Below are 14554 nucleotides of genomic sequence, written 5' to 3'. Positions count from 1 at the left end.
ATATATATATATATATATATATATATATATACATATATATATATACATATATATATATATATATAAATATATATATATATATATATATATATATATATATATATATATATATATATATATATATATATATTAATATATATATATATTAATATATATATATATATATATATATATATATATATATATATATATATATATATATATATATATATATATATATATATATATATAAATATATATATATAATATTTTAATTCGTCATACATGACCGCGGGCCGCACGTAAGGTCACCGCCGCACAGTGGGGTATATTGGCGATCTGGGCGGCCAATATTATTTTTCGTTCTAAATCGATTCCAAATATGCCTTTTGACTAATTCATTGTATTATATGGAGATATTTTTTACTTATCAGTAAAAAAAAAAATATATATATTTTTTTTAATAAATGCAAATCGTAGTAAATAATTTAAAAAATATTAGTCCGAGAAAGATGGCCATGGTTCCTCGTCCGGACACAGTTCTTCTTCCGCTTTTAATATAAGCGATTTCTTCATTTGTTATTTTTTTTGTTTCCTTTATAAATCGTATTCTTATTGGACGACAATAACGTGGTGAAGAAGGAATTGGGTTTTGCCAAATAACCTTATTATTCAAGGAATAAATAAGTTGTAGGGGCACAAACGAACTCTGAAATATGTTTGCATCGGAGTCTGCATCATTTAAAAACGTTTGTTTATATTGAGCTTGTTGTGCTCCATCACAACTCCACTTGCACATTTAAACTAATGTTTCTCTTTCTTTTTTATTTAAATTTTGTAAACATTCTTCTAAATGTGTCAATAGTCGCGTGGTAGTGTGATCCATTAAACTCTGTAGGTTTACTTCGGCACAAGTTTCAGTTACTCTGTAAGCTTTCTTAGCAGGGTAACACTCGAGTTTTGCTTTTTGTAAGATACTGTAACACGGGTATAGTTTTTTATGAGAACTCCTTACTATTTCATATTGCCTTCTCGAAAGATCGGCTTCAACAAAAATAGATAAAGCCTGTGATGGAGTCCGGGTATTTTTTTGCTGGCAACGAGAATACGCTTTCTTATATTTGGTAGCACGCTTAGGTGTACAGATGATTTCTTTCAACACCAAAGAAGCATCTCTCATCCCGCTTTCTCCTAACTTTGACCGAGTAGCATGGGTGAGCACATCTAATTCAATATGTTTGCGCAAATCTTCAGTTTTCCTTCTTTTGCTTCTCTGACTTGATTCACCAAACGACTTTGATGGTCGTCCTGATCGATTCATTACCCAAGGAATTGTAAAAGTTCCGTCAAGCCAATTTTCATTTTTTATCAAGAAAGTTTCCTCCTTTCTGAGTGCATTAGTCTATCTTCGTTTCATTTCAGACTTGAAATGCGAAAAATCGTTTTTAATTTTCATTGCACACTCGTCAGAAAAATTATCTAATTGTAAAAGGTACTTTAGCAAGCATTCTAATTTTTCAATAATTTTATTAGCATTTTGTTGCTGCATGATAATAAATAACTGTTTTCTAGTCATTATTCTAACATCTACTGGTCCTAAAATAAAAATGTAACAATTTAAAGATAAAAAACTGTACGTAGTTCAGTTTTCATTATTGTGCTGACTCATCTTAAAAGAGCGATTTCTCGCAAAAGAGCAAAATTCTGCAAAAAAAAATTCAATTTATATAAAGAAAGAGGGCTAAGCTATTTGATATAATCAAAATTATAGCCGGATAACACTCGGAAGCACAACTAAATATCCTTTATTTAAAAAAAAATGAAGGAAAAATCCATTTAAAGGCACTTATTTAAATTAGTTTTTCTTTAGTAAATATGTTAGCTATTGCAACTTAAATCTATGTACAATACACTATCTTACCTGCTTGATCACAATCCATTATTAAATTGTATACGTGTAATACAAAAAAATAATAATAATCACTGAAATGTTTGCGTACTAAACGAACAGCGAAAGAGAAACACGTGCACTCACAATAACAACAACTTTGCGTCTGACCATTAGACACGTGAGATGTGCGTGGGGGGGATACAATTATTGCATGTCATCAACAAAATACTCTATTTCATGTTGATATATTTTTCATACACCTGCGACAATGTTTTTAAAAGTGACTTTTGGCCGCCCAGATCGCTAATATACCCCACTGTGCGCCGGTTAGCCACCCTTGTTTTAGAGCCTTTGCCTACTCGTGAGTGCATTTACTCTTTATATTTAAAGTTACTACAGTTTCATGTAATTCGTGAGTGAAAATTTTAGGCAAAAACACTCGCTGTATTTTGCAAATTCACAAATGTACACGACTAAGTAGGTATTTTTTTTCGAAACATATTACATACATAAGTCTTCTTGCTATCGATTTCCATTTTATAACTGAATACTGAATATTGACTAGATAAAGAGGTGTAATAAAATATTGTATGAGCAGTAAACGCAGCAAACGATCAATCGAACAAGAGAGCAAAAGTTACAAGAAAACTTTTCATTTATTTTTAATTACCTAACGTCCAAATCACTCTGAAATCTGGCTACAGCTTATGCAACACCGCTTATCATAAGTTTAACCCTTAAACCCTTATGTTCAAAATTACTTTAATTAAATGTAATTCATGAATGAAAATTCTAGGCAAAAATACTCGTGGTTAGTACCTACTGGTGGCTACTTTTTGTTAGCATATTAGTGTCAGGTTGGTATTTGCTATTAATGATCATTTTATTTATCAACATTGTATGCCGCATGTTGGTATCAATGTCACTCTTTAGACGTCAAGTAGGTCTTTGCGTCAAGCAAAGTTGGGTCAAATGATCGGGACAACTGAAATATTTCTTATTTTTTATATTATTAGTCGTTGTGTCTCTGTTAAATAGTAAATAAAATGTCTCAAACAGTTAGAAGCTGTATCGAAGGACGGTTACCTCCATGTTATGCACCCGCGAGGCTGGAAGAAAGACGGGCCAAATCCAGGGCTCTGAGGTTTTTATTTTATTTTTATTTACCAAATGAGGGTCTTGTCGAATTATATGCGAAATGTATCATACTTCTCAGTTGATCATTTGATCAGTTGTTAACATAATCATATAACAAAGTATAAAATGTATGCACCAATCATAATTTTTACAGACTTCATTGTTTAGTATAAGTGCCTATATAAAATTACAGACCTTCACCGCAGAAATATTATATGGATGTTAAAATAATAGTATAATGAATAAATATTTTGCTCTTTAATTTTATTTATCCGATAATTTTTACTATTGCTGAATTTTCTATCCAATATTATGCAATTACTCCTTCAAAACACAGTCACAACTACAGACATCAAATGTTCTTAAAGCATTGTGTTTTGTATGTTGTTTACATATTTTATACTATGCATGAAATCCTAGAATTGGCTCTCAATGGATGTCATAATTATAAATGTTTTTACTTTGTTGTATTTGTATATATCGCTCACTCCTTTCAAGAACGTCATAAATCAAAAAACTTGGTTTTTCAGGAGTTTCAGAATGTATTTAAAGTTTAAAAATATAATACAATCTTTTAAAAATAAATATCAAGCCACTTATTTAACTTTTTACTGTGCAACAGATCTCTTTAGGTAAAACCTGAATATTTTTTCTCCATTTGAAAAATATTTAGTAAATTAAAAAAAAAATATTAAACAATACCTTTTCTTCAAAATGCAAAAATAACACTTTCTGCCCTGTAGCGGGTAAATATTAAGTTAAAAATATGCCGCTTTTGCTGGGATATAGTACATTTTCTGGGCATTACGAAAACATGCACAACTCAAAATTGACGATTTTTGATTTATGACGTTCTTGAAAGCAGTAAGCGATATTACACTGGGTTGGCACCCAATATTGAAGACTTCCCTTCATACTGTTAATGATCATGATTACACACATTGGTATTTAATTGGTTTTATTAAACAGTGAAAATTGGTAAAAAAGGCTAAGATACATATTACACTGATAGTGTAGTGGTCTTATTTACAGTTTGGCTATGGAAACTTTTGTTTGAAATATATTATCTTCTTGATGGCTATACTTAGAAAATTAGTTTATTAGATTGATAAATCACGACTTCGACTTCGACCTCCAACCTCCGAGATGAAGACTCTCCTATCCATAACCGGAAACATATTTCAAAACCGAGTAAGAAATACCGACATCCGGAGCATGTGTAAGATTTTTGGAATTCCAGAAAAGTGAATGGTGGAAGTGATGGGACTTACAAATGGTTATGTTTGATATATAAGAATTTAAAACCTGGTCTTTAATTTAAAAGTAACTATAAAAAATTTGAACAAATTCTGGTGTTTCATTTTTAAGTTTCAAAAACGAAAAACAATCTGAAACACCCCATATTGATCAAAATATTAAAAAACTTTTATCAGTAACTAGTGAATTGTTTCAGGCAAGAGCGACGGCGGAAGCCAGATAAACCGGAAGATTTCGTCTGTTACTCGGATTCTGAAAGTGAAGAGGACACTCCTTCTCAACAGCAACAAATATTGCGAACTTCTTATAATTTTGTTGATTATGTTAGATCGAGAGAAATACAAGCAAAAGAAGTAAGATCCTTAATATTTGATTAAATTTTATAGGTATCTCAACAGAGATAATAAACAAAATGTTTTTAATGTTGGTATACAACCGCCCATCGAGATTTTAGTTTACCGGCTTCGAGACATATCCGTCCCTTCGTCAGGAAAATCACTACATCAGCGTGCAAACAATACTACACGTCATTACCATTGCACTATTCACACACTGACAACTACACAAAATGTTAATCACATGCATTTTTGGCTGACCCGAAGACCAACATCCACTATGGAATGCAGAACAACATGCACTAAAGGCCGAGGTCTGACATGCACTAAGTGCCTGAGGGACACGCTGGTGTAATGATTATCCTGATGAAGAGACGGGTACGCCTCAAAACTGGTAGACTAAAATATCAATGAGTGGTTATATACTAATATTTTATTTATTGTTTCTGCATTCACATTGTAGTAAGACACGATGAAATTGTAAATGAAAACACTTGTTTTTTACCACTTAAGTTATATTTATTTTAACGACTAGTTTCAGAAGCTACAGATGCCTCCATCTTCAGGTCTGAATATGGAAGCATCTGTAGCTTCTGAAACTAGTTGTTAAAATAAATACAACTCAAGTGGTAAAAAAACAAATGTTTTCATTTATATTTTTTAATTTTTTATTTACTGCATTACTGCCTTTTACAAAAAATTCTAAATTTTGACTTAAAGACATTAATTGATGTACTAAAAATTATCAACCAATGGCCCGTATTCATTGCCATATCTTAGAATTCTCGGAATAGGAGAGAACATATGGCTACACTTTTTTCGAATGGCTACACTGAAAAATAATATGTTGCCGTGTGTGCCGGGTCAGTATTTTAATATTAATGAGTGATTCGTGACTATCAATTTATAATTTTTATGCACCAACATTTTTGTCCGCCTCCGTAATGTAATAGTCAGAATGCTCGGCTTCCATTCTGGAGGTCCCGGGTTCGATTTCCAGGGGGGGTCAAATAAATATAAGTGATTTTTTCACTCTAATATTTATTCAATATTACCCTGGACTGGTACCTGAAGCGGAGGGTTGATCACCTTCGTGTGTTAACGATTAAGATAACACTGTGTTTATATAATGCAGTGCCCTATGCACCATTGGGGTGCGGATAAGGGTTTGAATTGAAAAAAAACATTTTTTTAAAATGATTGACTGCAAAGTAAATGCTAAAAATTGCGGATTCTTTTATCAGGACCAATGATGCGGTTCCCGAGTTGTCACCATATTCAAGTTATACTGTATGTCAAAAATATGAAGGTATTGTCTTTATTTTCAGACTCGGTTTGTAAATCCCTCATATGCCTCCCGCCACATCCTCACCCACGACATGTTCAAGGAAACCCCGGTTAGTTTGGGGAACATGAATAAAGTATTCTGTTCACAATGGCTGTCTGATCGCCAAGTAGTATTTGGAACCAAGTGCAATAAGGTAATTCTTATTTAACCCTTTTAATGCTTGAAGGTATTAATATGGCCGTACCCAGCAGGCCATGATACATAAAACATAAAAAAAGTAAGTTTTTGTGTACAGATATAAAGGATATTATGAAAACTTACCAAATATATGCACCGTGTGGCGTCTGAGCTGCTGTTTACTTCGAAAAACACAGTTTAAATATTCACAAAATGTCAGGGTTGATACAAAAAACACATTTATTTATAAATGTAACTGTGTTTGTGAAATATGTTTATTAATTTAGCAGGAAGGATGAAAGCAGAGTGAATGCTGTTGAAATGTGCTCCCTCAGACGAATGTGTGGAAAATCATTGTATGACAGAATTAAAAACGACAATATAAGACCTTTCTTTACATTCCTTAATGTAAGGCTGAACGAGGAATAATTGAAAAGATTAGGAAGAGTTCTTTACGGTGGTATGGACATGTGGAGCGAATGGATAGCGAGAGAATGACTAAGAAAATATATGTGGCGAATGTGAGAGGGAAAACAGAACGTGGACGACCGAAAAAGACTTGGCACGATCAGATCAATCAGAACCTAAAATCTGGCGGTGTCAAAAGTCTGCGTAATCGGAGGGCATGTATGACTAGATGTATGGATGTGAAGGAGGCGAGGAGTGTATGTCAGGACAGAAGAGTGTGGCGTTCCATCCTCTCTGCCGACCCCTGCGGGGAAACGGCGTGATGGTAGTAGTAGTAGTAGTAGTAGTAGTTTATTAATTTATTTATTAAGGTTATCTTAGATTAGAAAAGGATTAAAATAAATGTTAATGTTGCACAAAAATATAGTCATTTTAACAAACTGCAATCGGTAACCCTGCACCAGAGATACTGAAAATGTATTGACTGAAAGCTGAGTGAAAGTATTTAGAAAGATGACTGTAACTTTGATAATATATTCCTAATAGACGTCTCTATATATTCTAACTGAAAAAAATATTCCAGTTGGATTTAATGCTCAATATAATACTCAATATTTTGAATGTGTTGATTTTAGATTTTTCAATTTAATTAAACCAGTATTATATAAGTATAATCAAATAAGTAATAATTCTCGTAATTTGATTGAGATGGCGATATGCACACACCGAAAAACTTTCCAGTACAAAGGGTTAAATTCACATGAATTTTGTCATTTTCAGTTGATGGTTTACGATGTTAACACGCGGCAACTGGATATAATCCCGACTCTTCGAGGGCGTCAGGCGTGGGGAGCGGCCGAGCACCAAACGGGAATACATGCGGTGGAGATTAATCCTTCGAGAACCTTGCTCGCCACTGGCGCACGGAATTCTTGGGAGATCGCGGTCTACCGACTCCCGACCCTGGATCCAGTGTGTGTAGGAGAGGCGCATAAAGACTGGGTAATATTGGCATTTTTGAGACAGGCATGTTTATGATCAAATGCTTTCTGTCTTGATACATAAGGTCCGGGGCAGTGGCGTGCACAGAAAACTAATTAGGGTAAGCAGTAGAGGTAGGTAGTACTGTATCCGACCCAGTTTCTCCAGGGTATGCTTGGCTACAATAGTTAAGAGACTAGAAGGAATGTGTATTTGATTACGCATTTTTTTCGATTGTTGCGCGGTACGATCGATAATCCTGAAATTATCCAGAGCATTGTCTGTATGTTCCCGATAGTTACCTAAGACAGCGTCGGCATAGATTGTTTCAGATTCCTATACACAGGACCAACCTGCCGATGGTTATGCCCGTAGGAAAAGCTACCGCTATGTTGAACAATATCACATTGGATATTGATCTGTTCCATGTGTCCGAAGGAGTTTTCCGAAGCGGGATTCTTCTACACCTTTAAGTCTTATTGCTTACTTTTTAATTTGTTTTTTTAATGTATACGCCTTAATTGTTAGTTTGTAATGTATATATTAATTATTGAATAAATTGAATTGAATTGAATTGAAAGCTAGGTACTACTTACTAGGATAGGCAGTAGAGGTAGATAGTGAGGTAAGCTAGGTACTACTTAATAAGGTAGGGTAGGTACTGGTTGCGTTTTTATATGTCACACGGGTAAGTTAGGATAGGCACTGCTTTTCTGCTTATATGGAATTCGCGTCCCTGGTTGGCAGGGAGTAATGGAGTCATGGGCTAGAGACGACTGGAAACGATGAGGAGACGGAGTGTGCAGTGTGTGGTCAAATTATTAAGTCCAAAATTGGTATGTATAGTCAAATACGCAAATAGTAGTCAGAGTCGAAAATCCTAATTCGCACGCTCTTTGCGCAACAAAGCGCCTCGCACTCATAGCTTTTAGGTATTTCTAGGTGTGTTATCTTCACAAAACTAGACTTTTTTCCGCGGCACACCAACTAATTATCACGGTACACCAGTGTGCCGTGGCACACTCTTCGCGGACACTGCCATAATCTATAATTATTATACATTTATCAAAACACAATTAATGATTCTACTGAATATTTTTTTTAATTTACAGTTTTTTCCTAGTTCATCTAGTTTAGTTTAGTTAGATTTCTTAGTGTTTTGTAGGCAGAACCTGATGCTTTGTAAAAGAGGAAAGCTTGATGGCAGCTCTCTGGAGCCATTCGGAGTAAATGGCCTAGCCAACTGAATCGCCTTTTCTTGATGACAGTTGTGACCAAGATTTTTCTGCGTCCTATGCCTTATCTCTTCATTCCTCACAAAGTCAAACCACCGCACGTCTAAAATTCTACGCAGACACCCATTCTCAAAGCTAAGTACACGGCTGCTCTGGGCCATGCCATGTAAGGTGCCATGTTTCACAGCTGTATAAGAAAATAGGAGCGATGCAGGTTTTGTATAGACGGCAATTGGTCTTCACCGAGCCTAAATCCGATCTTCAGACAACCTTCATATTGTTAAATACGGACTCTGCGAGTCTTAATCACACTCCCAGTTCCTTTTGAAGGCTGCCGTTTTCAGTTATGTACACTTCCAAGTTCTTGAAACTCTCGATCCTTTTGATGAGCTGGCTACTCAACATCAAGGGTTACCGGGCACCTAGGCATGAGCTGTTGCACAATACATGGTTTTCTGCAAAAAAAATTGTCCCATGTGCTGATATTACATACTGTATATTAAATAATATAATAGTATTATAAATATCTGTACCCAGTCTGATGATGTCGGTAACGACGAAACCCGGTCGCTGGTCAAATAAAAAAGTGGAAAAGCTAAAAATATTGGTTTTAATCTAATAATAAATTATATCTGTACCCGACGGATTCTCCAGTTCTTTGGACACGTTGCGCGTGGCAACAAGGATATCCTAGAATGACTAGTTGTGATTGGTAGCCTGGAGGGAAAGAGAGGGAGAGTAAGATCCCCCACACGATGAACTAATCAAATTAAGGCAGCAGCAGGCACCTCAGTGGTTAGAGCGCTACGTGCAGCGCAGTCAAGGGATAACTGGAGAAGAGTCATTGCTTCTGCAAGGGTCACAACCCTCAGCAATGAGGAATAAGACGGAGAAGAAGAATATTAAATAAAAAAAAAATTTTGATGCAATGTTTTGCACAGGTCCTGGACATGTGCTGGCTGGACGACGAGTTTCTGGTGTCCGGGTCCCGCGACACCAAGATGGCCCTCTGGCGGGTGAACGCGGAGGAGTGCGAGGAGGCGGTGCTGTCGGGGGAGAAGGCGGCCGCCTCCAGCACCATCACCAAGGCCCCCGCGCCCCCCGCCAACCCCGCGCAGCCGCCCGTGCCGCTCTACAACTACATCTCTCCCATCACCATCAAGGAGTGCAGATCGGGTGAGCATGAAAGGAGACATTCTGACCCACACTTGATTTGAAAAATATTATATGTGTTGCCATCTAATGCTAAGTTATTATATCTCTTCTTCCTCCTGGAAGACCGAGAAAAACATGGCACTATCAGGTATGCCAAATACTTGAAAGTGGTCAGGTTAGGAGTCGTAACAATCGGCGGGTATGTATGAGGAGATGCATGAACGTGGAAGAGGCGAAGAATGTTTACAAAGACAGAGTGGTGTGGCGTTCTATTCTCTCTGCCTACCCCTGCAGAGAAGCGGCGTGATGGTTAGTTAGTTAGTTTTTTTTTTCTTCCTCCTGGCTCCATCCCATCTTATCGTCTCTGTAGACTGTTGGGGTCAGCTTTCCTAGTCCGCAGGTTGTAGGTCCTTCTATTATATATCCTAAGTAATTTTATTTAAAATAGGTATCAAATTGTGGTAGAGTGGGTTCAAACCGAGAAACTCAAACCCTCTTTCGCACCTGATGGTGCATAGGGCACTGCATCATATTGAGGCAGTGTTATCTTGCAAGATGACAAGTTTATCAGCCTTGCGCTTCAGGTACCAGTAGAGGTGATATTAATATAAAAGAGAAAATCAACCTAATAAATAAATTTTTAAAAAACTTGCATGTTGCAGTCTGCCCTATTAAAGTCTCTTTAGAATAATCTTGTTGTAAAGTTATGTGTATAAAACTGTGCTTGTACATGTATACATTTAAACAATTATTTTTTTACCTAAATAAAAAAATTGGTTATGGTGTTTGAAAATGATGCGGAATGCATCGAAACACATATCATAATAGATTTTAAGAAATAGTGGTTTTCAACAAGTAATCTTAAATTCAAAATAAATTAATTTTACAGTATGAATATATTTTTTTATTGATTTACAGGACAAAAAGTTCGGGCGATAACATTCAACAAAACCTGGAAAGAAATAGCCGCGCTAACGCTCAACGGCTATATACACGTCTTCAACGCTGAAACGTTCAAACAGAAAATATCGAGAAAGCTGCCTTCGTGTCAAGATCTCGTCTGCCTGGCGACACAAGAGAACGGGCTGTACGCGATAGGATGCAAGTCCTACACGCTCCTGCTGGACTGCCGGACGTTGCAATATGTGAAGAAGATTACTTCCCGATATAACGGATGCGGAATAAGATCTGCTAGTTTTCAAGGGAATATGCTCACCATCGGCACTGGTTTAGGTGACTATCTTTTTTTTACAATTTTGACATCTCAACATACATGAAGAAGAATATGGATGTCTGGGCATTTACAGGGCTTACGACTGTCATAGGCTTCGTTAAGTTTATTTTTATTTTTATATTGATAATTTTTTTTTTACAAAATACATTTTAAATAATACAAAATTGTAGTTGGTTAATATACAATACATTTCAAATATAACGTTTCTACCTTTCTAATAAAGTACATACTTGTGTGTTTAGAGAGGGAGTTTGTTTTACAATTTATTTATTTTTTTATAAACGAAGTAAATTAAACAAAGTAAATTAAAATCAAAATTAAAAATAAACAAATTACTTTACATACGTGCAACATTCACCAATTCTACTCATGATTGACAACCACACTACTCAAATTTTTGGAACTCCTAGGAGTTCTATTAATAATATATCTAGATATATTAATCAAACTCGTGACACAGTACTTGTGGGTTCACAACAGTCATTTATGTTGGAATATGGAAAGTTTTTATTAATAAGACGCTTTTATTTATTTTTTCTTTAACCACCCTACTCTCGAATTTACCCTATTTTCTGAGTTGATTCTGTAGAAAAAAAATCATCTCTTTTTCTACAGAATTATGAAAACAATATTTGTTGTATTCATACCTAAATTTTTTTGTTGCCATAATAGGTGCTTTTAGGAGGGAAATGATGTATGTACTTTTTTGTTCCCACGTTAGCGTGTTCCCTCTCTCTGTCTCGCATTAAATATTTTTGGCACAGGGTTGGCGCAACGGTGCGGAAAAAAGACGCAAATCACGTATGCTCATATGTGTAGGGCGGTTAAAAAAATAATGTCAGCCACTGAGGCCGTTTTCCCCTTCAAAAAGGGGTTAAAGAAAAAAGTGTTACCTTTGTATGTGATGTATGTAATTTATAGATTTTTATTCAAATTGCAGGAATGTTGATGTTCTATGATCTCACAGCTGGAAAATATTTGGAAAGTCACATTCACACCTCCAAGACGGTAGTTCTCAAAGCATCCAAAGGTTATGTGGTGAGTACAAACTAGCTGAGGCATAGCGGGCGATGCGGTTGAGTTATGCGATGCCGTTGTCAAGTTGTTATTTGTGCGGTTATGATTTCAGTTCCCCGACGAAGAGGCGGACGGGTTCAACCAAGTGAAGTACGTGCCAGCCATATACACGCACTGTTACGACATCACCGGGACTAGAATATTCACAGCGGGCGGACCGCTTCCCGCCACTCTGATAGGGAACTACGCTGGCCTGTGGCAATAGTGAAATTGAACAGACTCTCCTTTAATTCTAAGTAGCAAAATGCGTTTGGAAAAAGAGACTTTTATTATCTATTTATATAAATGGGTTGAAAGTGATGGCGGTCGTGAGTGTTAAAAGGGTGAAAGAAGTGGGATTCTGGTGAGAGCCTGAAAAGTGATCTTAACAATCTATATTGTCGGCTTAATCCATAATGTTTTATTCCATCCGGGCTTTACAAGTTAAAATATTAAAATCGTAAACACTTATAAGAATATATTGTAACTGCGGACAGTTGGTAGAATTCCATTAAAAATTTTTGGGTAATATATCCAAAATTAAACAAGGTTATTTCATTGAATTCTACTTTTATTTAAATATATACGATGATGTATGTTGTGACGCGTTTCGTCTTACCCGACATTATCAAACTCTTTTGTCGTTTGTGTAATTTTGGATATATTACCCAAAAACTAGTAAGAATATTATAACATCCAGTCAGATATTTAATGTATACATTCACAACTTTTTTCCTTTTAAGTGTTCAACTCATTTGGATTGCAATTAAAATAAAATATGCATAAGAAGGATGAAAGTAGACTGGTTGCGGTCACTCTGAAGAATGTGACACAAAATAATGGTGAAATAAGCAAGGAATGCTAAGCGGAGATAAGCATTATCAACAAAATATCATTGACTTGATTAAATTAAATGCATACTCCTTATCATTCATCCTTTACTTGAGAGTGATAAGGAGAGTGTATACCACAAAGTTAATAATGCTTTTAAAATACAAATTTTACTGTCCGGCAGTTGGGTTAGCATGTAAAAACGGATGATTGGCTTGTGCACTTATCCGTCTTTCTCCGGACCGGTGCACGTGAACTCGATCACACTAAACTATCGTAGTCGCTTTTATTTGAAAAAACCAGACTACCGGACAGTACAAACGCCCTAAGGGCGTTTGTACTATGGAATGTTACCGTCTGGCACATCAGTTAGCGTGATCGAATTTACGCGCAACGTGTTCACGCACCGATCCGAAAAAATATGGACAAAAGCACCTGCTAATCCAAGCCAATCGTCATTTTAAAACGCTAGCTGACGTGCCGGACGGTAACATTCCGTGTAATTTCGTGTAGTGGACAAACGCCCTTAGAGTGCTTGTGCACTACACCAAATTTTACCATCCGGCAGTCCATTTTTTAAAAAATAAAAGCGACTACGACAGTTTAGCGTGATTGAATTTATGCGTACCGTGATCACGCACACTGATTCGAAAAAAGACAGCCAAAAGCACAAGCCAATCATCCGTTTTATCATTCTTCCACAAAATTCCTGTAGTGCACAAGTGCCCTTAGGGTCACTTAATATTTTCATTGCGGATTTCTAAAGTTTTGGATTCCTTTTTTTCTGATACCATTTCATTTCTCTAGTATCAAGATCTTGTATTTACTTACTCTCTATTGTAAAGTTATCCCAGATGGAGTTAAACATTTTATGAATTAGACCGACTATACAATGAAGCATGCGCTTCCATATGTATAATGAAGAATGTGTATAATGTACATATTTTAGATTTAGATTGAATGTCAAATATTTTTTTTTATCCATTATTAAACATTTAAAAAATGTTTACTTTTATAAAAATGTAAATAAAATTTATTGAAAATAAGTTGCGGGCAACAGATCATTTAAACGCAATGTGTGTAAAATCAGCCACATCTACAAATAATTAATCACAGAAAAAAAGTTTTAAAAAAGTGCGGAGTAACTGTATTACATAGTACATAGATGGTATGAGAGTATGTAAGTACATATAATATACATATGTGTAATTAGGTAAGTTGGACGTATTTCTCTGAAATTATTATAACAAATTTCATTATAAGCTTGTCTTTAAATCATCACATAGTATTTATCCCATAATAGTATTATGTAAACTGCTTAAAAATCTACGCTCTCCTGGTATTGTTTCGGTTCAAAATAATTACTATATGGTTAAGTTCCTTAACTTACGTTTGTACAGTCTATATAAAAAAATATATGCAGCAAAATAAAAAAATTAACCTTATTTCATTTGTTTTTACACAGGAGGCAGCTAGTTTTTATAATATGTGTGATATAAATTTTCAGTATGTATAGATAGATTTTGTATGTATATTTTTGTGAGTTTGGTATCAAATAAGACTACGTTTCTAAATTGTGATAATTACGTT

At 35.3% G+C, this 14554-nt stretch overlaps 1 protein-coding gene across 1 annotated transcript; it reads left to right on the top strand.

The window, feature by feature from the left end:
• The first annotated feature begins 2794 nt into the window (after positions 1-2794).
• DCAF12 (DDB1 and CUL4 associated factor 12-like protein) lies at positions 2795-14284 on the top strand. The gene is made up of 8 exons (XM_088258926.1): positions 2795-3014; positions 4461-4617; positions 5928-6080; positions 7253-7474; positions 9630-9864; positions 10762-11076; positions 12018-12115; positions 12207-14284. Exons 1-8 carry the CDS (start codon positions 2917-2919, stop codon positions 12357-12359), a joined length of 1431 nt encoding a protein of 476 aa, XP_088115052.1. The 5' UTR covers positions 2795-2916; the 3' UTR covers positions 12360-14284.
• Positions 14285-14554: the final 270 nt, after the last annotated feature.

Source organism: Brachycentrus maculatus, unplaced genomic scaffold (assembly GCF_059751285.1).
Source record: "Brachycentrus maculatus isolate JH-2025_06_01 unplaced genomic scaffold, ASM5975128v1 h1tg000105l, whole genome shotgun sequence".
NCBI lineage: Eukaryota > Metazoa > Arthropoda > Insecta > Trichoptera > Brachycentridae > Brachycentrus > Brachycentrus maculatus.
The sequence above is the reverse complement of the archived record's forward strand: the minus strand, read 5'-3'. Positions and strand labels throughout refer to the sequence as shown.